Source organism: Argopecten irradians, chromosome 4, assembly GCF_041381155.1.
Source record: "Argopecten irradians isolate NY chromosome 4, Ai_NY, whole genome shotgun sequence".
Lineage (NCBI taxonomy): Eukaryota > Metazoa > Mollusca > Bivalvia > Pectinida > Pectinidae > Argopecten > Argopecten irradians.
In genome coordinates, this window is record NC_091137.1 from 25,970,227 (window position 1) to 25,997,875 (window position 27,649).

At 34.1% G+C, this 27,649-nt stretch overlaps 2 protein-coding genes and 1 long non-coding RNA gene across 11 annotated transcripts in view; 2 read left to right on the forward strand and 1 right to left on the reverse strand.

Annotated features, from left to right (window-relative positions):
* Positions 1-9,290, forward strand: part of LOC138321107 (muscle M-line assembly protein unc-89-like) — a 37,456-nt gene extending 28,166 nt beyond the window's left edge. For all 5 annotated transcript variants that reach the window (XM_069264530.1, XM_069264527.1, XM_069264532.1 and 2 more), the window contains 6 exons: positions 621-959; positions 1,604-1,695; positions 2,136-2,231; positions 3,539-3,646; positions 4,108-4,194; positions 6,780-9,290. In XM_069264530.1, coding sequence (XP_069120631.1) covers positions 621-959; positions 1,604-1,695; positions 2,136-2,231; positions 3,539-3,646; positions 4,108-4,194; positions 6,780-7,529 — 1,472 coding nt within the window. In that variant the 3' untranslated portion in view covers positions 7,530-9,290. The remainder of the gene's footprint in view (positions 1-620; positions 960-1,603; positions 1,696-2,135; positions 2,232-3,538; positions 3,647-4,107; positions 4,195-6,779) is intronic.
* Positions 9,291-9,788: 498 nt separating this feature from the next.
* LOC138321109 (uncharacterized) lies at positions 9,789-27,645 on the forward strand. 5 transcript variants are annotated; one of them, XM_069264534.1, is made up of 8 exons: positions 9,789-9,930; positions 12,267-12,677; positions 14,513-14,884; positions 16,577-16,752; positions 17,458-17,511; positions 17,868-17,936; positions 25,130-25,168; positions 25,890-27,645. In XM_069264534.1, the coding sequence occupies exons 3-8, from the start codon at positions 14,824-14,826 to the stop codon at positions 26,070-26,072; spliced, it is 582 nt and encodes a 193-aa protein (XP_069120635.1). In that variant the 5' UTR covers positions 9,789-9,930; positions 12,267-12,677; positions 14,513-14,823; the 3' UTR covers positions 26,073-27,645. The 5 variants fall into 5 exon arrangements, with proteins under 5 accessions (XP_069120635.1, XP_069120636.1, XP_069120637.1 ...); XM_069264535.1 differs by having other exon boundaries at positions 17,458-17,487; XM_069264536.1 differs by lacking the exon at positions 25,130-25,168.
* On the reverse strand, positions 21,406-24,635 carry LOC138321108 (uncharacterized). The gene is made up of 3 exons (XR_011208282.1): positions 24,410-24,635; positions 23,626-23,790; positions 21,406-22,912 (listed from the first exon to the last, which is right to left on the reverse strand). It is a non-coding gene; the product is annotated as an uncharacterized lncRNA (long non-coding RNA).
* Positions 27,646-27,649: the final 4 nt, after the last annotated feature.

Here is a 27,649-nt window from a genome sequence, read left to right on the forward strand (position 1 = left end):
ATACAAAATGTATAAATTTACTTCTTTTAGACACATTAACTTACAAATTCTAAGATCACTTATCTAAACAGTCAAACTTACTGATAACTTTAACTCAACTAATTAACACTGAGAACACTACATGAACTCTTATCCCTCCTACTGTTAATTAGCGACTACACTGTACTTCATATAAGTATCACTGACTACAAACTGACCCCACACAGCACAATCTCATATAGACTCACCTTACCAATACAAAAACCAAAGGGGTATAATCCAAGGGACGTAATCTAGTTAAATATTCCAACCTAAAACTTCACACATGCATTCGCTGAATTATCTACGTTTACTTCATTTGAAAAATATCATTTACCTTCAAATTCCTTATAACATACCAAGCACAGTAGGACACTATAAAACCGGATGTTTATTCATTCTCTAGAAAACCAACACAAAAAGTTTTTGTTCAGTAATATGAATATATTATTATAAGGATACGCAACAAGCATTTAGCCAAGATGCTATTTGTTTGAAACACTTGATAGATAGTATTAGATACCTGTAAAAGTTTAACTTTATTTTAATTATTTTGTCAACTTAATTTCTAAGGTGAATCTATCTGAATTGTGTCGTAACAGTTACCGGAAACTTGACTGTAAATTGTCCTCGAAAGGATCCAGTGAACCAATGTCTAACCACAACCACTACGCCTGATACCACGACAACGACCTCAACAACAGAGGAATCGACGACCACAACAACAACGGAAGCGACGACATCTACAACAACAGAAGAAACAACTACAACAACGGAAATGACGACAACAACAAGAGAAACGACAACGACAACAACGGAACTGACGGCATCCACAACGACAGACACAACAACAACGGAAATGATGAACACAACTACACCGGAAACACAACCCACAACACCAGCCTCTCCGGTACAGAAAGGGGCATCTACTGCTGACACAGGTATGTATACCCCTAAACTGCCCGGATTATAATCCATTTCCTTATAACGATCTTTTTGCGTTATATCACATGAAGCCAAACTATCAGATTCAGCATCTGGAATTCACCTGCAAATAACAAATTGCTTTATAACCACAGTGCAATACATAATTTTGACCACACCATAGCTTTGGAAAAGTCGAACTCTCGAAATCAGTCTTCTAAATAGTATATGATATATTGATATATGAGTTCCTGCATACGTACGAGTTTAATAGTTGTGACCGTAAAATAGTGAGGTAAATTTAAGTTTTCTCTGGTTCAGAAACTATTAACTTCGTGTAAATACATTTGTAAAGTAAGCGGTAAGTTTGTATCGAAATATTTTATTTGTATTTATTAAGGTTTTGAAATGATTCTCTGAAAACGGGATATAAATGTTTATTTTAATAACTCATACCTCGATTCTCAATACGTTTTGTATTACAACATAGCTAATTACGTATATAATCCAGCCAAATAACAAAATAAAAAAGACAATATTTATTTGCGAAGAGCGCAAAGGCGGGAACTAATCTTTAAAAATATATTTGTATATGTACACAAATAGAACATATTTCACTAGATCTTTCCTACATTTTGAAACTATTTATACCGTTTTGCAGGTTCCTCAAATATGATCATCATTATCATAGTGGTCCTCGCTGGCTCGGTCGTTGTACATTCCATCGTATTGTTAATCATCAGTTGTATACAGGTAAGTCAATAATATTGATGACAGCGCTCTACTTATCTTTTATAATCTAAATTCCTCTATTATTCTACATTGAATATAATCATACTGCCGTACCACATGTAAGTGTATTACTATTGTGAAGGATTTATGACTCGTTAAATTAAATGAATAGATCTATGAAATGAATAAATCTATAGGTATGGCTTATTCATGCAAAACATATTGGAAATTTAAGATATCAACGTTAGATACAAACGGTTTGAACACATTTCTGTATGATGTAATTCTGTAATTGATGATTTGCTGGATAGCCATGCAAATCACGTATGCAACATTGCATTTAGACAATAATGTATATTTGAGAAACATGTGCGTTTTGCTTAATACAATCGTCAAACAACATTTATTTATATTCTGTGTGTATTTTGATGATTACTCATGATTTCTCTCTACTTGTGCAGCAACGAAAAAAGAAACGGAGAAATCAAGAGTCCGAGAAATCCTGTGTGGCATCTGATAATAGCCCTAACCAAACAGAGGCAGTTAGAAATGATAACGTAAGTGTTATTTTCTGACATTTTCGGACAATAATCCTATTAATCTATTTCAAACACATATGTGTCCTGTAGTGTCCTGTAACCTTGCTAAATCAAATAAATAAGAGCTACTATAGATTATAATTAGGTATTGTACAATTGTCTGTTGCAAATACATATATCGAGCTTGATACCTAACGTGTCAATTAGCAAGGAGCATTCATCTCGGGTATTTATCAATATAGTATACCGACGGGGTTTGAATATGATTACTCCCACCTTTCGATGTTTTATGACGTCATAAAGTTCAATCAATAAACATGACCTCACAATCACCAGAAGTGATTCACATCATTCTCACATCGTGTCATTTTACTTTAACGGACTGTGTCTAATATAAAACAATTAATATATCAAATAATGTGGATTTTTTGTATCGCTATAGATAAAATATATAGATGAGTATTGAATATACGCATGATATTAGCGTGTGGTCAGGAAGACAGAAGGGAAATCCTTTGTATCCTAATTCCGTTGATATTGTAAGATATGTAGCCCGCCATTTCTATAAGAAAGCGTTTTTCACCTGTGCCATACGGACCTTGTAACGTCATACCAGAACTGTAACGTGGCTGGCGACTGTTCAATCATAAATAACCGGCGTATTTTTTGAGTTTTGAGTTTCTGACTTAACATTGCCAAAATAGACTGAGTAGTTTGTGTCAGGTTTATTTTTTTACAATGACACGATTAAAGCAATACCTTAATTTTGTTCCAAAACTATTGAATACCGTTACGAGAATAATCTATTGCATTTCAACAACACATCGCTTATTCATTCTTTTGTGGTTTGTGTCCCATTGACTGTAGTTGAACTATTAACATTTACTTTACTTTTATATTAAGTTTATAATGTTACGTACCATTTTCTCCTAAACGTTGCCCCATATGAATAATATATCATAATAGTATTATAAACTGTATATGCACTCAATAGATTATGGCATATAGCTATAGCCAAGATGATCATATCAATGTATTGCCCTAGACCAGCCAATATTACACGTGGAGGTACATGTATGAGAGAAAATTATATACTTACTTAGTGTTTGGCCACAGATATGTATTATTGATATTTAATGTACGTCTTTTTCTTACTGGGGAAATAAACTGTTTGTACTATGACAATAAAAGAAAACACAAGCTAGCAGTCAGCACGAAAATGTGTGTGTGGGTTTTTTCTTTTGTTTTTTTTTTCAGATAAACATAATTACAAATTAAACATATCTTCATTTGGGAATTCTTGATGTATTTTTTCTCTTTCTTAGAACACCAGTATAACTGAATATGTAAATGAAGACCAGCCAGAGAATGACAGTAACACTGTTCGGTTAAAAGATCTTCCAGTTATTTCTAGAGTTGATGTGAGACTAGAGGTAAAGGCGTAAGATAAGATTAGATACTAGAACTATATCAATAAGAATTGATAATTTACAAGTATATGTATATATTAATTCTAACACTTCTTGTGAACAAATTCTTTTGCCAGACCTTGGAATTCCACCTTCAGTGTATTTGGTGTCCTATTAAAAGCGGTTAGAGGAAGCAGATAACATTACGATATGATCTCCTAGTGTACTTTAAAGTTGTTTTCAATTGCTAGAGATTTCAATTAGCTAAATTAGCTCTATATTAATTACTGTGAGTTTAAATACCCACGAATGAAATTGAAAGATTTGAAAGCAAAATGACATGTATGGCTTATTTATGTCACATCTTTAAAATGCGCTTATAATAAATCCCATGGAATATGAAAATACGCACACTTTGCTTATGATAAAACTAATATTAACCCCATTTCATGTTGGTTTCTTAACACTATTACTTTTAAATGCAGGGAGGCAGGTTGGGTATTGACGAAAATGGGGCCGGTGCCAATTCGGTTGATGGTCCTGCACCAGCAAAACCTGATGCAGACGAGAAAGTAAGGATGTAGCCTTTTGTTTAGATGCCATCTATATCTTATGATAAACGTTTATTATCCAAATCTGCTCCAAAGGCATTATAATTCTACACTCCTAATGTTCGGCGTTTTGGTCATTGTAGAGGAACCAGTATACAGCTTAGTTTTTATGGCAGCATCGTTTCTGTTCATTCGAACAGCAAAGATAGAGCCTTACTATCAAGCTGGGCGTTGTTGTCTCGACAAAGGTTTAATGTAAAGTTGCTAATATTCACATAGGTTTTAAAATCGTGAATTTGTTCAATTTTTTTTTCATTTCACAATATTTTTATTAAATCAAAAGATTTAATTCTGGATCTGGCAGTAGGCATAACCTATATATACCTCTCCACATGATTGCATGCATGTATTACAAAGTGTATATATACAATTAAGAAACATATTACATCTTTTAAAGCATATTTCCACTGGACTAGATCTATAAAATAATATTAAATCATTTTTAGGATTAACACAAATCATACGTATTACTGAAAATACTAATAAATAGTTATTTACATGTATAATTAGAAGATATTACCTATATATAGCGATGAATAACATGCATATCTTCCTATTATACTAAACTTCAATTAATAGCTGTATTATTTTATTAGTATTTGCTTAATCAAAAGATTCTGATTTTAGCTTAACTGGATTTTGATTATGATTATAGCTTTTAACTTAAAACTCAAAACTTAATCTTAATCTCTCAATGTCACTCTCACTCCGGACATTCATTGTAACTGGGCAGCACTAAAATGTCAATAGTGTTTTACCACTAAGTGCCTACCTAGTCACAAATATACGGAGTATGAGCAACATTGAGGGAGTAAACAATATATATATATATGCATGTATATTCATTATACATTCAATTCATAAAGGAAAAAGGATTAATCAGTTTTTCACATTCACGTTTTCATCTGTCTTAGAGCCAAGTCTCATCAAAATATATAATACAGTAAGGGGTAATGATACATTAAAGGGTAAAGTAGAAGTAAATATAGTGTCAATGCAGTTTAAGTGCAGTTTAATTATCAAAATATTAAATTACTACAAAATTAAAATTAATAACTGCTTTAAAGTCTTCCTGTTGATTCAATGTATTTCTGAATGTATGCACACATTGCAGAATTTAGCTCATGACTGAGGTGATTACTTCCCCTTGTTAGCAAGTTAATATTATTTATCAGATGTAGATGAATGTTGAGATCAAACTTAAGATTTAGTTGGAAATCTGCTTGCATTTGAGACAGAGAATCAATTAAGAGTTATCTTTCAGTTATAAATCTTGGACAAAATAGAAAATGAGAAATATCCTCAACAGAGCTGCCACAGATACAAGATGCATTATCAATAAGATGATCTCTATATAAATCTGAATTTAATTGACATGCTTGGTTTCTAAGTTGGCATAAAATAATATTAAATGATCTAGATCCACAATATCTAAAAGCATCAGTACATAATTCATCACCATTATTGGGTATGGCATGACGGATTGTTCAAACGTTATGGTATGGCATTTTTAAGGGATAGAAGCGTGATCCGCGAACATAAAACCATCGCGTAACAGTTACTCGCGAAAATTTACAGTAGACGAACATTTAGAAGAAGAGACATTTATGTTAATGTGTGATAATAGATATGTTATGATTTTGATTTGAATTATTGACAAAATTCCTATTTATGTGTTCACAAAAAAAGCGTTCACAACTCCTCTCTTACAAATGATATTATCTGTTCCGTTACCATATCAAATAAACAACTAATTTAGTCATGATCGATATACACTCAGTGTGTTTTTGCACGTTAAAAGACGTAATGAATTTGATTCCTGAATGGCTTCCTTCTAAAATTGCAAAAACCTAACAACTACCAACAAGTACATTCACAAAAATCATCATTTCGGTGTTGCGAATTTGCCACTACATCGTCGTGTTCGTAATTAATATTAAGCGACCTTGTCCTGTTTTAGCATTTACCTATAGATTACCTAAATGTTATGATGCACACAGTTGTTTTTTAAGCCAAAATGTACCGATTAGCCGCTTATTCCGTGATTTCCTACAAACTTAAATCTATATTACTTGTGTAGAGTTTGAATCTTTAAAGGGACAATTCACTCACGCTAATTCTTTTACATAACCAAGAAGCAAAATATGGCATAAATGTATTGTTCTACATTTCTTATGAAACATATAATATAAGATATTGACAAATTCCACGTCATTGTTTAGTATTTTAATTGATACTGTTGTAATTACAAATCGTTGATCAATACGATTGAGCAGGTACAATATGTACGCTGTACCAATATCCGAGCCAAAGTCACGCACGTTAAACAAATGAACTACATAACCACTGTGGAGGTGATATAATGATTTTTTAGGCAAGACAATTCACCTAATAAGGTAAAAACATTTCTGTCAGAGCGATTTGAGCTGTTCTAGACAAAAGTAGCATTAGTCTACGAGCAAGGGACTGGGTTCGGCATTTAAGATTAAATTTGTATTATGGATATTTCACTCATATGATATTTACTTTAATTTTCTTTTGTCCAGACTCCGACAGCAAAAACAGATGAACTAGAAGTGAAAACGGAAAATGATATGTTTGAGGGCAAACCGGTTCCATCTACATTAGTAAATGAAAACGGAGTTTACACCAAACCAAAGAAAAAGAAAAGGAGCAAAAAGAAAAAGATACCTCGTGAAGAAGATACTATTCAATATGTAACACAAGACACTGAACAACAACCAAATGCACCGAATCCAATAGAAAATGGACATATATCGCCGCCATTAGCATACCATAACGAAAACGAAGATCAAACCAAAGGCAAAAAGAAGAAGAAGAATAAGAAACAAAGGAAACATAACGAAGATGCAATTGATGAAAATGAGAAACACGGCGGTGAACCACAACCAAATATATCAGATTACCAAATGCCGGAGAATCACAATGAAAGTTTAAAGAAGAAGAAAAAGAAGAAGAAAACGAAACATCCTAGCAATCAGATAGAACCTGAAAATTCTACTGCTGCAGCAAACGTTACTAGATATGAAATCGATAATGATTATCATCCAATCACATATCCAGTAAACCCCCAAGCAACTGCGAACGAAGAGCTAAACGAAAAAAAGAAAAAGAAAAGAAAAAAGAAAAGCAGGAGTTCTGAAAGATCCATAGAACCAGAAAACAGTGAGCCACAGAGACATGGACAACAAATCAATCAATTTGAATCTTTAAGTGATGGTGACAATGCACAATCAACGTATCAAGAGTCCCAAACAAATGAGGATGGTCAATAAAAAGAAAACAAAAAAGAAAATGAAAGGACCGAGATCTAGTGGTGTGGACAGGGACAGACTCGAGGACGGTAGTGTAACACTGCAATCAGCTAAATAGAACCGAAACATTGTTGAACAATTATATTTACCCTGCAACCAGCATTGCATTTGCCGGGATAGGCCTTCCACATATAATTTTGTTGTATTGACACCGACGTAAGCAATTATGTTTTAGAATTTCAGCACCTGCGCCGATTCGACTACCCTACATAGATGTAATTATATTGTAATTTCGAGGCGAAGTTTGTTCAAAAGACAAAATTGCAACATTATTGGATTCTGTAAGTTTAAATAAGCGTGTTTTAATGAATGTTTGATACTGTATATAACGTATTCATGGTCAACGTATTAAAATATAAACTGTATTTTTGGATCGAGTCAGAAAGCCAATAGCTCAAAACCCGCCAATTTCCGTAGCCATCGCCGGAATACAGCTTATTTATTGAGACACTGGCACGTTTTGTGAAGGAAAAGAACTACGTGATAATGTATTTTTAAATTATTTTATTTATTAATTTTGGTTTGCAATGAAATAGTGTTTTCAAATGGGAGGCATTCATTTTGCGGAACAGCCGTAAGACAACTGATGAGAAATGTTTTTATTTATGCAAGATATTCCTGTGATTAATTTAATGTGATTTTCAAATATGAGTTGATTTGCAATGTGTTGATTTAATATATCTATAAATTGCTACTTATGTTATTATATTTATTTCACTTATACTGCTTAAACTGTAACACAATGATGGATTTTACTCGTATTAAAATCATCTTTAAACTTATTGGCTTGCAGGTAGGGCATTAGAAGTGTACCTGCTGCCCCTATTGCATGATCGGAAGAGGCGACTAAATTTAGAATATTATTTTTTCTCTCCTTTCGAACTGACTTTCTTCTTCCTAACGTATCCCTTAATACCACCCCACTTTTGGCCTTCAGTTGAGCGCTCGCCAATATGAGGTAGGCTCTAGGTTCTGTCCCTTAGCCGAGACACACCATCGCCTGTAAAGGTCAGTATAATGTAACCGGGTGAGGTGTGTTACTTGGTGCCTTCGGCAGCATGCTTCACTGATATAAACTTATAAAATGGGAAACAGTTCCACTATACAAGAGGACAAAGCACGAATATGCCGTCTCCCAAAATATGCAACGCACACTGCATGCACACTGCATACATGGGAGGACGTCCTAACACGTCCATGGCTTTTAATAGGACGTTAATTATTTAAACAACGCTTTCCTATTCAAATATTTAGTATTTGCCAAATAATATTCTTACAAATACATTCGATATTGAAAAACGTATTACAAAACAGAGATGTTAAGATATTTACGAGTTGTATTCGAATCCTGGTGAAAATATCATGATGTAGATGCAATAAAATTAAGCGCTTCTGTTTGTATGCCTTATCCTATGTGATTTCATGTTAAGGTCTATAATACCGGTTGAAACTCTATATAACATACTGTGAGGTATGTACAAATGGATTGAAGGTCATTCAATTTTGAGTATGCATTTCCTATTAATTCTCTCATTAAGCGTCTACCTCAACAACGCCTCAATTTGTAACTAAGTGTTTTGTATTCTGATTACCTGGCATCGGAGCTTTAATTAACAGCTCAGCTGTAATATAGCATAATGCAACAAGAGAGTCTGCTGTTTACTGTCTTTGCCTCTTGAAAGTATTATCCGAATTACAATAAACCATTTCCAGAACATGAAAGCAATTGTTTGTATTTTTATTGAAAGTACATATTTAAGTTATTTCAAAAAGATTAAGCAAATATTCATAATTATGCTATAGAGAATACACTGTTGCAGATAGAACCCATAAAACAATATACATGTAAAATGTACAATACAGGTATAATGAAAGAGACTGTTCTTTGCTATGTCGAAGACCTGTGTCTAGTATCGGGTAGTTGTCTTATGGGGTCCTCGAACTTGCGACACGGGAATAAGTGGTCTATTTGAAAATGTCAGACTATGTCAAAGACTCATATATTTAACTCGAAAATATACACATGCACGTATTAATTCTTGTAATTTGTTAACATGGTTTATACGGAGAAATGCGAGTCGGTTGCCGATATGTGTAACTCAATCCGTGAACACGGACGCATAAATTGATATCTTATTGTTTTAAATAGCGCATTCGGAGTATGCCCATTAAACAATAATGCCTATAGCTAGATGTAACATGACACTGCTCACATTAACATATAAGACACAACATGTTAAGTATCGTTCCTTTATGGGAATAACGTTAAAAATACTAGTAAAAATAATGAATACTCTCATGTATCTTACCAAGAGAATCGTTGTGTATTCTGGAATCATCAACATATTCCTTGTCGTGAATGGTATGTATTGGAATTCCTTATGTCGTTTCTGATTTTTGTGTACATGCATCTTCATTTAACTGTTTCAAACGGATTGGTGTAAATTTCCGTAAGTTGAAATGCAGTTTTGTTGCAAATTTTCGCAGGTCAAAAACTATACTTTCACTTTAGGTAAGTAAAGATGAAATAAACATAATATATGTTTCTAGAGACAGTTTATCGTATAACGTTAACCTTCACAACATGTCATCGCGGCATCTGATATCTCTCGAAACCAAATCTCGCTTACATTTACTTCATTGGCATATGACATTCTTCGTTCTGATGGACATTGTATACATAGGTTATACACGTTAATATATGTCAATAGACCTCTAAGTACGATACAAATTCAATCGATGGAGTTCAAGCATATTCACAATAATGAAATTAAAACTGAGGACTTTCTCTTTCTTTCATTATAGTTGATAAAGCTTATTTATTAATAAACAAGATACTACTTTTTGTCAATTTCACAATTGACTATCAAGACATCTAATTACGGTACAGTGCTTGAGTGTTTAGACGGAGCCTTGGCTATCGAATTCCCTATTTGCATGTTACAGAGTTATATGACTTTGCGGGTTGGTATTAATTGTAATACTGGCTGGTCTAGGGCAATACACTCATGTCGCCTGAGGCTGTATTGCATGGCTACCCATGCAATAAAGCCTCGTGACGTCACGGCGTCAACAAAATCTCTATTTCCTCGGTAAAATTTTAACATTTTTTTCACAAAATTGACTGGTTTTACTATAAAAGATGCAAGCAACGGAATTTGTGTTGAAAATATCACGTAATTTTTCATGTATGGAAATTGACTTCCAGTCGTGGATTTCTTCGAATTTATTTCAAAATGGCGGGATATTATAGTTGTAAAATTGCAGTAAAACGTCGTGGTATGAAAGAAAAATACTCTTTCATAAGTGGATATGAAGGATAGGGATATTCTACCCTCGGGATCACAAAATGTTGCAAAACCCTTGGCAAGCCTCGGGTTTTACTACATTTTGTGACCCTCGGGTAGAATATCCCTATCCTTCATATCCACATATGAAAGAGTTACAGAGTTATATGACTTTGCGGGTTGGTATTAATTGTGACGTCACGTATTTCTCAGGGTAACGTCACACTTTTTATAGAAAACGACGCGAGTTTCGCCAAAAAAGAATACTTAACCCGTAAATCTGCAATATGCAATGACAGAATATGTAAATTAACACGAAATCTAAAATGTGTTCTTCAATAAAAAATTAAAAACATACATAATGCCACTATGTCTTCAAAATTAATGCACCACTCACGAACAGCTGGGGACAAAATTACAATGCAAATCATTTACCTTTAAACTAACATTACGTGCATAATAGCGGCCCTCGACCGTCTTATCCAAATAGTTTATTTGCATAATTATGTTCTATTTACATATATATAATATGTGATTACTATCTAAATATTTTATGTTAACTTTTACTCGAGATTTAGATTGAGAATTTCACTAATGAAATTAATTCATGGTTAGTATCAATGATTACATTTAATCGATAAATTCAACATATATTTCGAAATATGCATTACATCAACATTAAAAGGCATTATTAATTTTTAAACAACGTGAACACTCAATGCGAGACACGCCACATACCTCCTGTAGTGTTAACATAATGTCTTACTATGTTGTAAAGCTTAACAATGGATGTTTATCGGATTACTGCATATGTTAAATGATCACCCTTACAATCGTATCTTATCAATTGTCAAACTAGATATAGGTATTGATAGGTACTTCCTGAATGCAAATATGATATTTTAAATTATTGTTAGTTACAAAGTATGGCGTAGGGGATTGTTACGCTTCGATTTCGTTGTTATCATTAATTGTAGTAACTTACCCGGGAGGATCTGTAATAATACGTCGTGTTCGAGTGATATTAACAATTTTCGAAATCAAAGCGAAACAACCTTAAACAATTTACATATTTAGCTTTGTTTGTTTTGTATTACACAAGTTATATTCACAAATATAGTGTAATCATTTTTTTGTAAGAATTCTCGTTTAATTGCCTCTTAATTCACGACCTTCCCGCTCTTTTCTTCATTTTTTAGCATTTTATATAATCTATAGAGATCACTAGTAATGCTCTATATGAGATTGTTTAATAATTAATTAGTAAGATGATATCATGTAAGCCATATCGTAATTTTAGGTTTACAATATGAAATAACATTTGACTTGATTCGAGTTCTGGCGTTTATGCGAGCTAGAAACTAATGCCGGATATAGGAGTAGTTTTTACTAATTGTTTCTTCGTTTGCAGCGTCATTTCAATCACTGAATGAGAGAGAAATACGACATACGGCTTGTTATGGAAATGGACACCAATCCTTTATCGACGCGAACTGTTCCGACGCAGAAAACATATACCCGATACGGCTTATAGCAGGGGCTAAACCAAGCAGCAGTGGATGTCCTGCGGAAATGGAATGGGATGCGCCAGATTCATTAGTGCAGGGATGTTGTGTACCAGACTCGGATCTTGATTGTCAGGCGCCAGTGAATACATATATTCCTGATGGAGCCTCTAACTACTTAGATACGTGTGTTGGCAGGACGATGTGTAGAAAGCGACCAGCATTTCGGATGGATGTGCTCAAAATCACAACGTGTAACTCCTCGATCTATCCAACACAAACACATTACTTGTATCTGGACTATTACTGTATCCCCGGTGAGTTCATCGCCCTGCAGGTAGAGCGTTAGAATTGTACCTGCTGCCTCTATAACATGTAAACGTAAAAGGCAACTAAATTATTTCATCTATCTTAGTTTATGCCTCCCTAGACACCGCCTCACTCTTAGCCTTTAGTAGAAAGACTTTTCATCTATGTGAATAAGGCTCTGTGTTCTGTCACCTGGCCGTGACACATCACAGTCTGTAAAAGTGGTAGTTTCTGCTCTGCACAATGATCGGTATTTACATGTAAAGGAAGTGTGAAGACTAGTTTATCTGTTGTCTGCATCATGTGTCTGTGACCTGGTGGATGTGCTTGATCGGTGTCTTTGACGGCATGCTTCAGTGAGATAAAACTATAAAAAGGCAAGGGCTCGAATATTACAAGCAGACACAGCACGAATATACCACAGTCTCCCAAAGCATACATACGTACATATATAATCACACACTTCAACATATTGGACTCTCTATTGCATGTTTAAAAGGCGACTAAATTCAGGATCTAATCTGTTCTCTTCTTTATTTCATTTCAACAAATTTTATTTGATAAATCAATAGGATTGGGTAACAGGTAGGCCTATATAAACCTTTTCATAGCCCTAGCCAGAGATTATACAAATGAAAGTATATACATGAATTCAGTTGATTAAGCATATTAATTATTAATGGTAAGTATCAAAAAAGAATATTATTAGTATATCATGTATTATACTCCTATAGATATATAAGTTTAGGAATAAATTTCATACGTATTTGATGCATTAATAAGTAAATGTAAATGGGAAACAACTGTTAAAATAATTTTCAGTTCTGCAAAGAGGTGAATTAAATTTTCTAGTTTTCTCTCAATTGATATCTATTATTTGAGTAATTGTTCTCTATTCCTCCTAACGTTTACCTTGACACCGCCTCAAATTTGGCCTTCTGTTGAGCACCCGCACCTGTGATGTAGGCACTGGATTCTGTCCATTGGCCGAGACTCACCAAAGTCTATAAAAGTGGTTGTTTCTGCTCTTCCTTAGCGCTCAGCATACCGGAAGCGGGACGACTGGTTCGCCTGTTGTCAGTATAATGTTACCGGATGGGATGTGTTGCTTGGTGTCTTCGACGACATGCTTCAGTGATATAGCACTATATTAAAGGACAACATTCCATTAAGCAAGAAGACACAACACGAATATCCCGCAGTCTCCCATAATTGACATGCATCACGCACTTCATACACGCAATACACCGCATATATACAAATATATCGGAGGCCGTCCTTAGATGACCCTGGCTGATAATAGGACGTAAATGTAAGAAAAAAAGGAAAACCAAACGTTTCCTTATATCAGATGTGCATGAAACGACACAATTTGAAATCCCATGCACACTAATCTCATGCGTTTAAATTTACTTGCACATGTGCATTTGGTAGATAATTCATGAAGCATTTATAATGATAAATAGAATAGTTCCCTACTTAGACGATGTGACAACGAAATCACAAGTCGAGGGTAATTCATGAATGTTCAACCCGAGAATGTGTTGGACATTCAGTAAATTCCCTCAACATGAAGTCATGACGTCACGTAATTGTTTTTAGGTTCAAAAGGTTAGCGCGCGCAATCTGTCATACCCTTGGGGTTGCCAAGAAATCTCTCACTATTGACACCTGTGACAAATCGTTGAATTGTGGTAAGCGTTCTAATGACTCACGTTTGATCATTTGTCGTGTTTATGGTTACAATAGCAGCGACTTCACTTCACACAATTATAATATAGTTATATACATTGTATCATGATCTGAAAATACTATAAATCATGTAATTTTTTTATATTTCTAGATTCAAATATCGGTCGTTTTCCATTGGTAAATGAGACCAATGATGTCACCGGTTCCTTAATTTATCTTCAAGGCAGTGAGTATCCTTCAAAGACGTCAGTCACAGCTATGACGTGCTCTCTAGAAACCGACTGCTTCGAGTTTATCAACATATACGGAATGCATATATATTTTGAGCAAGATAATGTGACATGTAACCAGACTATGGTGTTAAGTGACACTTCTGGTACCCTATAAACTATTAGCTGTGCTGATAATGACGTCTCATCGGGTTACCGATTTCGTACTCTGACAACCAGTAAAGATAACTATATGGAGATCCGCTACAGCAGTTTCACTAACAACCAAGGATTATTCTGGCTTGCGTTCAACGGTATGTAGTAATTTAACTGGAAACCTGCATGCATTCTGCTGAAAAGAAAACACTGTTGCCTTTTCTCGTTATTATCGTGATGTACCCATTATCGTGATTTTGAATGGCACTATATAAAAAAAGTATTTTTTTATATTTTTTATGTATGTAGAAAGATAGCATACCAAAATTATCAACAATATTTTAAGTTTTAGAAGAAATTTAAGAATATTTAGATTAAAATTGGCGAATTTCAGTAAATCATAACTCACAAGAATGACATTAGTCAGGGGGGAAGCAATATATCGGCTTTATTCTAAGATAAATAGTACTGATTCGCATATCTTCTGCTTCCTATGATGTCAGAAAACAGCGTTCAAAAACCGAAAGTTCAATTCAAGTAACTACATACAAAATAACGCTGGTCGGGGTCACCTAAGTGCTTTTGATCAGACGACAAGATGTAGACCAATATGTTGATTTTGTTTGCTATTTCAATGTTTACAGAATCAATCACCGCCGAAAATGATTAACAGCTTAATTATGTATTCAAAATGTCAAACATTCATCAAGACATGTTAAAATCATTCGTTATTTTGCCAGAAATAAATCGTGAAATGATGAACGTCATAATCTTACGACCATAATCTTACGATTGAGTGGTGGCAAAAAAGACATGTTTTCTCTCTTTTGCATGAACATTTTCACATCAAATATTTGTTTTATTATTTAGATATTTTATATTTTATTTTGTCGGGAACAGGTCCTATTTAATGCATGCATTTTCACAAATGCCAATATTTCGTATGATTCAACTCAAAAATAAAATATGAATGCTATTTTTGCAACTTCTTGGACTAAAGATAGTTCATATGGATTTTAAGCCTTCTACTTTTTCAATAAATAAAAAAACACGAAAAAATCACTATAACTGGTCGCGACTCAGTACTGTTTCTTTTTCTTTTGTCAAAGTGACGCTTAAATGATATAATGTTTCAAGATAAACTTACATCATTATTTTAAACTATGTTCTGTTGTACATGAGTGCAAATTGCCACCATAATACCACAAAACGCCAGCTTGCAACATCGAATCACCCGGGCTCATTGGATTGTTCGGGATCAAATCATCACATTTAGAAATGGTGATCAAAATAAAGAAATTCAACATTTGTTTACTCACATCGTAATATTTTCCTATAGCAACTGTTACAGGAAATTCTTATTATCTGGTATCTAGTTCTATGTCTGACTAGTCTCGATATTAGTGCTGAAAATACCTTGATTGATATTGTTCCGCTCCTTTTGTTGAGCTTAAATTCGCACATTCGAAGGGCGTCAGAACGCTTGTTTTCAACCGGAATCAACACCGTAGTGATAAAGATATTCCAAGTAAATATTTGCATCGGGGGAACAGAGACATAAAAGGTTGATTTTCTCCAAAAGTAAGTAAATTACAATATATTAGTTTTGCTGGACCTCAAAAAATTATTTCTGATTTCGTAACAGTTGGAATTATGAAGATACCTCTAACAGCAATATTATTATTAGTATATATTATGTAAGTTAATTATTGTTATTTAATTTCCAATGTATGCTGCATTACGTATCTTGTAATATGGTACCATATACAGTTAATGCTAATGTTATTATCGCCTACTTTGGTAGGTTGAATTACATATTAAAGTTGAAAATTGACATACACTTTTGGCAGCTTCTGGAAAACTTACAATTAACTGCCCGCAAGAAGATCCTAAAACCCACTGTGACAGAGAAAGTCCTATTACCACACCGGATTCCTACATGTATGTACGCGAAATCGTTGGTGGTACGCTAGGTGGCATTGGTTTCCTTGTAATTATAGGTGTTGGACTCTTCAAACTGTATAAGGTAAAATACATCTATGCAAATAATGACAATATCAGTGTATATGGCACGTGAACAGAGTCTAATGCTTGTTGGGTTTTTTCTCTCAAAATAACATTCAACATAATGATAATAAGTGAATCGTGCAATTTTTATTTTATCTAGAGCATTGGCATATTTCTTTTTCTTTCCTTTTAGGTCAGTTATATAGTAAAATGTACTTTTTAATTTTCTCCATGCGTCTGGAAGATACACGTACTAGTACATCATAGTATTTGATTGACAGTGAAATAATCATAAATAGATTGATTATAAAATTATTAATATGATTCTGATAGAAGAGTGCAACATATGCATTTATTTTTTGATGATATCATTAAAAGGTTATTGTACGGTTTATATAAATTAACGCAATATATGTACCGTTACTAATTCTTTCGAAAGCACTTCATATCACCGATACTGTCATATGAAATCTTGTTTTAAACGCAATGGAAATCTTATGTTTTGTATGACATTCTAAATGCAATATCACAGCACATTATGAAATGGAATTATGATATTTGTGATATATAATTCCAAGTAAATACTTTATTTGTTTGTCCTTTAATAGTATTCAATAACGTAAACAATAGTTGTATGAAGTATTTTGCTTTGTGGTTTTCTGTGAAAATAATTTTGCTGAATTGTCACTTTAAGTAAATTCAGATATGATCTTCTTGTCCTCAGTGTAAAAAGCAAAAGGCCGCCAATCAATCCGTAAGTACAACCACCGACACGTCCGTAAGTACTTCTCTTTTGTTAGAAGTATTAAACAATTGCATAAATGTAGGAAGACTTTTATGCCTCACATCGTCATTTCGTTTGGAAATCCTCTTCCCTTGCCAACAAAATAACTGTGGTTACAATATTTTCTAACTATGTCTAATGCTCACAACCGCATTGAAACCGTTCTTTTCACATTGGTGTATTTGCCAGTTTAGATAACCCTTGATACTCTCCTTGGACATCCGATAATTAATGTTCTTTTTAACATAACTTTTCTCACTTTATAGCTCATGTTTACATACATGTATCTGTATCAATTAAATGTAATTTCATTTTAAAAGTGAATTCAGATATGATCCTATTCTCTTCAGTTTAATAATCAAACTGACGCCGATGAAGGGAGTTCAGATCAAACAGCAAGAAGTACAACCGGCATGTTCGTAAGTACTTCTCAATACTATTCATTTAACATACATCTTACTGTTTTCCATTTATTGGTAAGGTGACGTTTACCGGGTCCGTACCAGTCACAATTAACTGATGATCTATACAGTGTCTACATTATGTACTGTTCCTATTAAATTACTCAGTGCAAATATATACAAATAATACACAGCTGACCTAACTGTGATTCTATCTATCCCTAAATATTATGATTATCAATATCAATCCTACTGATTACTCAGTGCCTCTGAGTGATCATGATAACTTAACTTCAAAATATACAAACAGCCTAAATCATACAGAACAGTATAACAATTAAATGATTATCAACAAATACTGAGTGATCGTTAAGCCTATGCGAGTAGTCTCCCCTACCTCGGGTGATTCGATAATCCCTACTCGCACATATATAACCAGACTACGATAAAATCAATGTAATATTATCTATAAGAAGCTTTCCCTAAGGCCTAACACTACCGAGCTACCGAGTACTCAAAAACACTGTGTACTCACAGTACTCACTGCTACTGAGCACTTACGTTTACCGAGTACTCTCAGAGCAATCACTCCAGCAATGATGCACACACAATCCTTACATATTACCGAGTACTCACAGAGTAATCACTAGTACTCTCAATGATTCACGTAAACGCAATCATTCAAGGAGCAATCCCAAGGCTCAGTTTACAACTTACTCTCCAGAGTATTTAACGCGGAGGAGGAAAGCCTTATTCAGGCACGTCAATCTCCGATCTCAACTCTACCGTAAGTTATTATCAACCGACGTATATAGGCAAGCCTTGTTCAGACACATCTATATTTACCTTGTACAGACTAGAAGGTGTTCTCGCTTCAACAGCTCGTCCAACAATAACAAAAACTCTCGTTGAAACCGCGGCTTTATATACTGCCGGGCAACGACATTAGCGCCCTCTATTTACAATAATCCTAGGCCCTAGAACGCTTAACTTACATATAGCTTAACATTACAAGCGTCTACTTGACGGCGAGACTAACAGACAAAATAGAGCGGACAGCGATTCCGGATAGCATGGTAATACAACCGTATTTCATCACAGTAATATCATTTCTTTTGTTAAAATATTTATCATTTCTTTTGTTAAAATATTTATCAGATACATTTATGTGTCTCTATATATTAAATGTCTTTCAAACTTTATATTCAATATGTTTAACTTTTTTTACTTCCTGTAATTGACAAATTTCCCACTCAAACTAATGAAGACTTTTATGCCCCATTTCGTGAGTTCATCGAGAAATCTTCTTTTCTTGCCAGCAAAATAACGGCGGGTTACAGTGTTTTCCAACTGTGTCGCCATGCAATGCTCTTAACTGCATTAAACCCGTTCTTTACAAATTGGTTTATTTGCCGGTTTAGATAAACTTGATACTCTTCATTGACATCCGATAATTATTTATACTCCATCAGATAATGATATCTGCACTTCCGGTGAGGGAATGATTTCTCTTTCTTACCCAGGGCAAGCAAGATAGCCTACACGCGTAGAACATATTCGCGTGATAATGCGGAAGTTGTAAAACGTCTTATGCAAATAACAATTAATTGTGCAGTCCAATTGGTCAATCAATATCACATTCGAACTCGAGCTAGTGCTTCACGCACGTGCTGAACTTTGACCTAATGATCATCGCAATCGGAATTCCACCTACCTTCATATTTCGTTGATCTTTACCCGTTAAAAGAGGGATTTTAACTGGTTTTCATACAATACTAGTTACTATTTTCATGACTGAATATTTTTAAAACTATTCATATTCTTGTTTGTCACAGCGCAACAAGTTAAACAAAGTTTTTTGGCAAAGTAAAATAGAAATCTTCATGTTGGTTTATTTATTATTCCTGGGTTTTTAATTGCGTATTTGTAGTTTTTAACATTTTTGGGTAAATTACAGGCGCAGAAAAAGGATCATTCCCGACCTAGAGAGTAGGACATTGAAATATCTACCCTCGGGGGAGATTCACGACAGTCTAACCCTCTGCAAGCCTTGGGTTAGACAGTCGTGAATCTCCTCGGGTAGAGATTTTTCTGTCCTACCCTCAATGTAGGGAAAGTCATTTTTTACATAATTTTCCTCACTTTATAACTCATGGATATTTACTCTTGTCGTCCAAGACCCTTTTAGTTAAGTTTTATTTAATTTGCCGGTTTCATATTATCCTATGTTGTTTGATCTAGAAATAATTATTTCAAAATGTCTGTCTTATCCATCCAAGTAGCATTAAAATACTATTTTATACTCGATCTGTTTCATAGAACCGAGGGAAAAAGTATATGTATATTTGCCAGATACAGCAGTCCTGTACAGATTGTTAGCTGTTAATTGTTTTATTTCCATATAAACGACATTTTCTCTGTAACTAAGCATTATGTTCCGTTACTAGTTCTTTAGAAAGCAATTATATATCACTAATACTGCCATATGAAATATTGCTTTAAACTCAATGGGAACCTTTATATTTGTACGGCATTGATCCGTTTATATGGAAATAAAACAATTGACCCCCTTTAACCACAACCTTCAGACCAACCAGTTCAATATGAGTACGTAGGACCGTAGTGCACGTAACAATTAAAGTTATATGTGCCGTAACTGAGATATATTTATTTATCGGCGTATTTTTTATTGGAAATTTGATGGAAATTTTTGATGAAACATTAGTTTTTAAATTATTCGCCCCTTGTAGTCTACCTATAATAATTCTAAAGATGTATTTATAACGCTGCGAAGAAATGGTACGGGAAATGCTTAGCCCCGCCTTCTTATGAATATTGAAACAGAGAGGTACCGAAAAGTCATGGATCTACCGATCGTATGTGTCATGCTTGTTTTTGGTTACTTTACTGCAAAGTGAAAGTATGCTTTCGATAGGATTTTCCCGTAGAAAAGTTGCAATTTGTTTCGTAATGTGAACTTATCAGAATAAGCATCAGCTAAGAGCGATATGAATAGTGTCGTTTGTTGTAATTGTCACGAATAAAAATTACGAAGAATGGAGGGGCACCATAAGGATAATTCTTTACGAAATATAAGGGTACTTTAGCTGTCAATCAAACCAACTATTGTATACTTTAGTGATCATCTAAATCTCAGTATACCGAGGTATACAAATGCCGAAGTCACAATAAACTTCCATGTTTATCTGGTAGAAAACTAAATGGAGACTTATCTGACTGTACAGTGCATGTATATGTTACATCTGTATGCATTATAGAGTTGTGTGTAGTGTACATTCGCAGGAAATTCGGCCCCATTGTAAGTCTGGAGACTTATTTTATTATATGTATATGTGAGTAGAGGCATTACATATATACATGTATATTATCAATTTGCATTAATATGCTAACTGATGTTTTACGCAATTCCATCAAAATTATCTCCCCCTGAATATATATATGAAAAGACAAGATATTAAGTTATGCCATTTATTACATCAACAAAACCGGTACATTGTATTTACAAAGAAATGCCCTTTCACCCCATGGCTACAGAAAATTTGAGTTACAGTTCAAATCAGATATATAATATATTATAATATTACTCTAATACAAAAAGGGATGAAAGGGCAATTACCAATATACATAATACATGTATAATGAATCTGTATTATAAAGACAGTGTTGTATATGAATTAATTACAGTGAAAAAATAGCAACACTATATACATGTACATGTATATATAGTTATAATATGCAAGTTAACATACAAATGTACAAAATGTATAAATATGAAAAAAAAATAAAGAAAATTTTATCCTGCACAAGTAGGTGTGCTGTTTAATGTTCTACTTATAAAAAAAACGTAGCAGCTTATGCTAACCACATCCTAGATATTTATAGTTATTTATGGGGAGGGATAGGTGGGTGCAGAGTGAAATAAAATCTCTGTGAAAAAAACCCACTTGCAGTCGTCATTGGAATCAGAATTGGACTGAGGCTAAAGATGGCTGACCAATGAAAAAAGATACGCAAACGTATCGGTCAAACTTGTGTCAAGGTTGCTGAACCGTGGGGTGACCACAACTCGGGCCTCGGCCTACCAGGCAACAAATATAAAGCATACAGTACCATGTTTATACAACGAAATATACATGTTTATTTATTTATGTATATATACATACATGTATGAGGGTATCTAATTAACCATTTTGAAACAAAATATACAAATCGATGGTTTTATTGTAGTGGATTAGCAGTGGTGGTGTGCTCATGATCAGTTAGTGAAGTTGTATATGGTGTTTGTCTAGTCCAATAATCTGTGAGATGTATAATTTGACTATAGTCTATATATATGCCACATGATGGTTTCAATTCGACGCAGTGGCTTAGTGGTTAAGATATCAACATATTACCACAAACCCACCTACTGTAGATTTCTAGTTCAATGTGGGGCAGTTCCACATACTGACTGTTTTTTTCGGGTACTCCGGTTTTCCTCCACCAACAAACCTGTCTGTTAATATGGCGTTCAACTGTAACAACCCAAACCAAACCAAATACATATGAGTGAAAGTAGAATGCAAAAGAAAACAATGGATTACCAATTTTAGGTATGTAACAGGATAGGACAAAATGTAGCGATCAGAACGGAATTCGAACCCACGACTCTCCAAACACTAGCCGAGTGCTCTACCGACCGAGCTACCTGGTCACCAATGGTCGACCCAGTCAAATCCCGCCACAGGTATATATATATATTGCTGTTCCTTGTTTTCTCCACCCATTATTTTCACATTGGCTGTCACCAGTCTTTTTGGCAATCCTTTTCACTCCATCTGAATTATCATCGACATCAACTGTTTCATCTCTTTCGAATTCTGTCTCATTTCACCGTTTTCGTACTCAGACCAATTTACAGGTACCCTTTCGAAGATATTAAATGTGGAGGTCCAGATACATGTATTTCATGAACTCCGGATATTACTGGTCCACTGAAATCAACATGGAAAATTTTTTGAATTACATATATTTTCAGAACAATTAATGGATGTAATTTTATTTCTCATACATTAAGATAGCATGTCATATCAGTACTTTACATAGGCTGGACTTACACAGTCTTTGATTTTGGTAAAAACAAACAAATTCGTGGAATTCATATCCCCGCTTTCGTTAATCAAAGGCCCATAACTCTGCCAAAAAGGGTCCGATGAAAGTGTCAATCAAACTTGGCCAAAGCCCTGAGACATAAAATCATGTTACAAAGTTTTCGAGAAAAGCAAGTAATATTTGTGAGAGTTACTGAACCGAAACAGATGAAAATGGCATTTTTCATTATTCAAATGGCCATAACTCCGCCAAATAGGGTCCGGTCTAATCAAAGTCCTGATCGAATTTAAGCAAGGCCCTAAAATATTTATCCAGGTTCCCAATTTTCAAGAATATCCGGTAATATTTGTGAGAGTTATTGAACAGAAACTGACAGAAATGATATTTTTCGTTAATTAAAGGGCCATAACTCCACCAAATACGGTCCGATGAGAGCCCTTAAAGCATTTAACCTTGTCACCAAGTTTGAAAAAAATCAGTTCACATTTGTTACAGTTAATGCACGGAAACAAAGTGTAACAGACAGACAGACAGACAAGCCCAAATTAATATCCCGTTTCGGAGAAAGCGAGGGATAAAAAGTATCAATAGATACCTTAAGCTATGAATTAATTGGTGCTGATAAATCTTCTGATGAAATTTCCAATTTTATACCACACAAAGACACGTAGGTGGTCTGAAGGAAGTTCCTTTGTCAGGTGTTGGTATCATATTGGATGGAGGGGCCTGTCTCGAGCTCACTTTACTATAGCCATCATAGCTAAAAGAAAAAACATACATTTACATGAACAACTATATAGTATTGTAACAGGCTGAGAGTAGTGTGCTGCAGCAGGGCTTGAACCTGTGACCCCTGACTTACTGGTCCGCCGCTCTACCGACTGAGTTAAAGGAAAATTCCCCCTAACGCGAAGGTAGAAGGCAACCGTATCACTATCCATATGTACAATAAAACCTGTTACAGTATCAAATATGTACATAGATATTGTATTAATGTAGATGAAAAGATGTAGAAACCCATGTAGCAAAATATATGACATTCGGTTAAAGTGATTATTACAGGGACACGCTAAAGATTTTAAGCACTCTATGGCTATATTTTACATCTAAGAAAGTGTCATTTCAATCACATTCAAACTTTATTAACATCACCATGCTCACTGTACGGTAGATTACCCCTAATCGAGCCCCACAATCTCTATAAATACACTGGTACTCGATGTTTTAATACACAATCTACATTGTCAGAGTCATTTCCACTCAAAAACTAAATATATGTCCACACTTATCGATACACGAAAGCGAAAAGCGATGATCACGTTATATATATGCTGTAGTCATCTAGGATTTATGTCACTGTTAACGATAACGATACTCACATGGCGAGGAGGAAAGCTGCTAACTTCATGATGGAACTTGAGGTTTTCTCTTTCTTTCACCGAATTCCAACGCTAGATGTTTTCGCCGATAACCACTTTGCTTTCATGGCGCTGTTGTTGATATTCTAGTTTGCTTTCCCTCTTCTCAGATGGCTATAGGTATGACGGCCTTCCACGCTTTCGTTTTGAAGTGGTGGAAGCCATATTGTTTTTGTTTGTGGCCTGCTGCTTTTGTCACGCATGCGCTGACAACATTAAGTGGGCGGAACCTATGATTTTTAGCAGTACTGCCAAAAATCGAATTATTCATTTTGTAATTTAATTACTTTTAAACCAGTAACTTATTTGCATCGTAATTAACGAAAAGTTCATGACTTTTAATGTTTAATAATATATATAAAACTCTGCTACATTCGTGTCAGAGCTAGTTACGGCACATATAACTTTAATTTAAGTAGGAGAGAAGAGGAGAGCATTTTGTCTAAAAAGCAATCTCACCACATGTAATCAAATGAAATTGTGATATTTGTGATATCTGATGCCAAGTAAATACTTTATTTGTTTTTCCTTTAAAAGTATTCAATAACGTAAAATTTGTTTCTTTTTAATATCCATACGCGATATAGAAAAATAGTTGCATGAACTATTTGGTTTTGTGGGAAAATAATTTTACTGAGATGTCACTTAAAACAAATTTAGATATGATCCTCTTCTCTTCAGTTTAACAATCAAACGGACGACGATACGACCGCCATGTCCGTAAGTATTTCTCAACACTATTCATTTTTAACATACAGCTTACTATTTTCCATTTATTGGTTATATCAGATTGCTATTGTTAGAAATATTAAAGAAATATATTTATGTAATTCTTTATATATTAAATTTCTTTCACACTTTATATTCAATACGTTTAGTTTATTACTTACCCGTGATTGACAAAATTATTTCCCGCTCAAGCTAATGAAGACATCCGATGATTATGGTCTATTTTACATAATTTTCCTCACTTTACACCTCATATATATTTGGACTTGCCATGACTTAATTGTACATCTAGGATTGTAAGACCCTTTCATATGTGGATATGAAGGATAAGAATATTCTACCCGAGGGTCACAAAATGTGGTCCCAAGGGTAGAATATCCCTATCCTTCATATCCACGTATGAAAGAGCTTTTTTTCTCTCATACTTCGACGTTTAATTGCAATTTTACTATTGCGACTTTGAAATGAATTCGAAAAAATATGACTGCCAATTACTGAGAAAAGAGGTAAATCTGTGTTTCCATATGAACAACTACTTTAAATTACTAAATAAACTACCTCTGGGCCCCTTTTGGTTGTTTGTCATACTCGTACAATGCAGCGATTAAGCATTATAATGTCCACTTGTCTCATGAAGTTTTTGTTTTTGTTTTTCTGCATTAGCTCCACCTCTCTCTTTGATTCCTTCTAGTTTTATTTCTTTCTTTATTAGAGTGTCATACAGACAAGTGCCATTGGTCCGGCGAATACCCATATACCGAGAAGGCTATCGCCTTTAGGTTCTACAGAAGAGAGCAAAAGAACAAACAAAAGAAAAAGAAAAAAGAGGGAAAAGAAAACAGTGGAAAAAGAATATCAACAACATGATACAACACCACCTGAAACACAATGGTAGATGAACATGAATAAGACGATTACCAAACAAATAAAATATGTTAAAATGATATGACCACAAAGTTCACGTTTGAATTAGAAAAGTATGCCACTTTCATATCCATAATCGAAGATCACCAGGAATTCTCTGATAACTGTTTGCGTGTCATACTTCAAGGCAGTACAAACATGTCTGTTTAAATAGATAACTTATTGAAAGTGTTTGAGGTGGCTTCTTATACTTTTTAGTTTGTTTAATGTATTATCAAAACAGTAAACCGTTTAAGTCACACATCATGCCAAATAGCTATTTTTGATTTGAAACAGCTCTTCAAAATCCAGTACACCAATAAATGATTTTCTTCCATTTTCAAAATTCGAAATAGAAACATTTCAATTATAATCATTTGACTTATTATATACTAGTACAAAGAATAGTTTACGAGTATACATGGAGAAAAGCTATGTTCACAATGGCCTTTACAATTCAAAACGAAAACTGAAACTGTGCAGAGACGGTAAGTATACCGGCCTCAGGTCATACCTCGGTTATATTGAAAGACGGTAAATATAAAGTATTTTCCTTTTCACGAGGATTTCAATATATGCGGTTCACCTGTCTGTATATGGTTATCAATAATGTCTTTTCTGGCTGCTACAATTATTTATAATTACTTACTATTTTAGAAAAATTAGAGTAAGAGCAAATGAGCGTCTAAGATCTAAGCGTTATGTACTGTGTCAACGTAATAATGAAAGGAAAGGAAAGGGAAAAGGTAGAAAGTATCTTAAAGATTATTGCAGCTCTGTCACCAACCAATAATATTTTTAAAAAAAACTCAATTGATATGTTAAAGGATATATAAATGAGCTTATGTCATGCGACTATATAATTTATGCAGTGCAACAAATAGAAATAATTGTCTTCTTTATAATAACCACATTAACATAATTAAGCATTGATGTCACTATTTTTTTGAACTTCATCGGGTTGTGAAATAAATTTAGTTTGCAAACTGTGTGAATCCGCGTAGCGTATTCTCACAAAAGTTTGCAAACACAATTTATTTCACAACTCGATAAAGTTAAAAAAAATAGTTACATCAATGCTCATAATTATTTTTTTTCAGATTACATGATAACATAAAATACGTTTAAAAGTACTACATGTATTTCATTTATTTTCCAATGGATTATTTTTTTCTAAATCAATACGCAACGTCGACTTTTCTATTGTGACGTCATGATAACGTCGAGTTTTCGCACCATTCTCGGATTTTTTTTTCCAGAGAAGTATTAAGAATAAGTAATGAGAAAGTTGGATTTAGTATGAAAACAAATAAAAATTAATTATTGAAATGTAAACAAGATTTTTTCTATATAAAATTTTAATGAGCTACATCTGAGTCGTTGACTTCGCATCATATATTTGACCAGATCGCGATCCATTATTAAACAATTAGGAGGACATCCTCTTGCGTTGCAACTCAGATACTTAAAAAATCAGGATAGATTATTGCAAATATTTGGGATGTTATTCCTGAAACTCCATCGAGTACATTGTACCTCCAACGTCGTTTTTTTTTCTTTTTTTTCCAT

Excerpts from the sequence above, each read along its gene's own strand:
- LOC138321109 (XM_069264533.1), top strand. The coding sequence starts at position 9,822 with ATGGGAATAACGTTAAAAATACTAGTAAAAATAATGAATACTCTCATG. Across the intron at positions 9,931-12,266 it reads CATATTCCTTGTCGTGAATG|CGTCATTTCAATCACTGAAT; the intron begins GTATGTATTGGA and ends CTTCGTTTGCAG. Across the intron at positions 12,678-14,512 it reads GGACTATTACTGTATCCCCG|ATTCAAATATCGGTCGTTTT; the intron begins GTGAGTTCATCG and ends TTATATTTCTAG.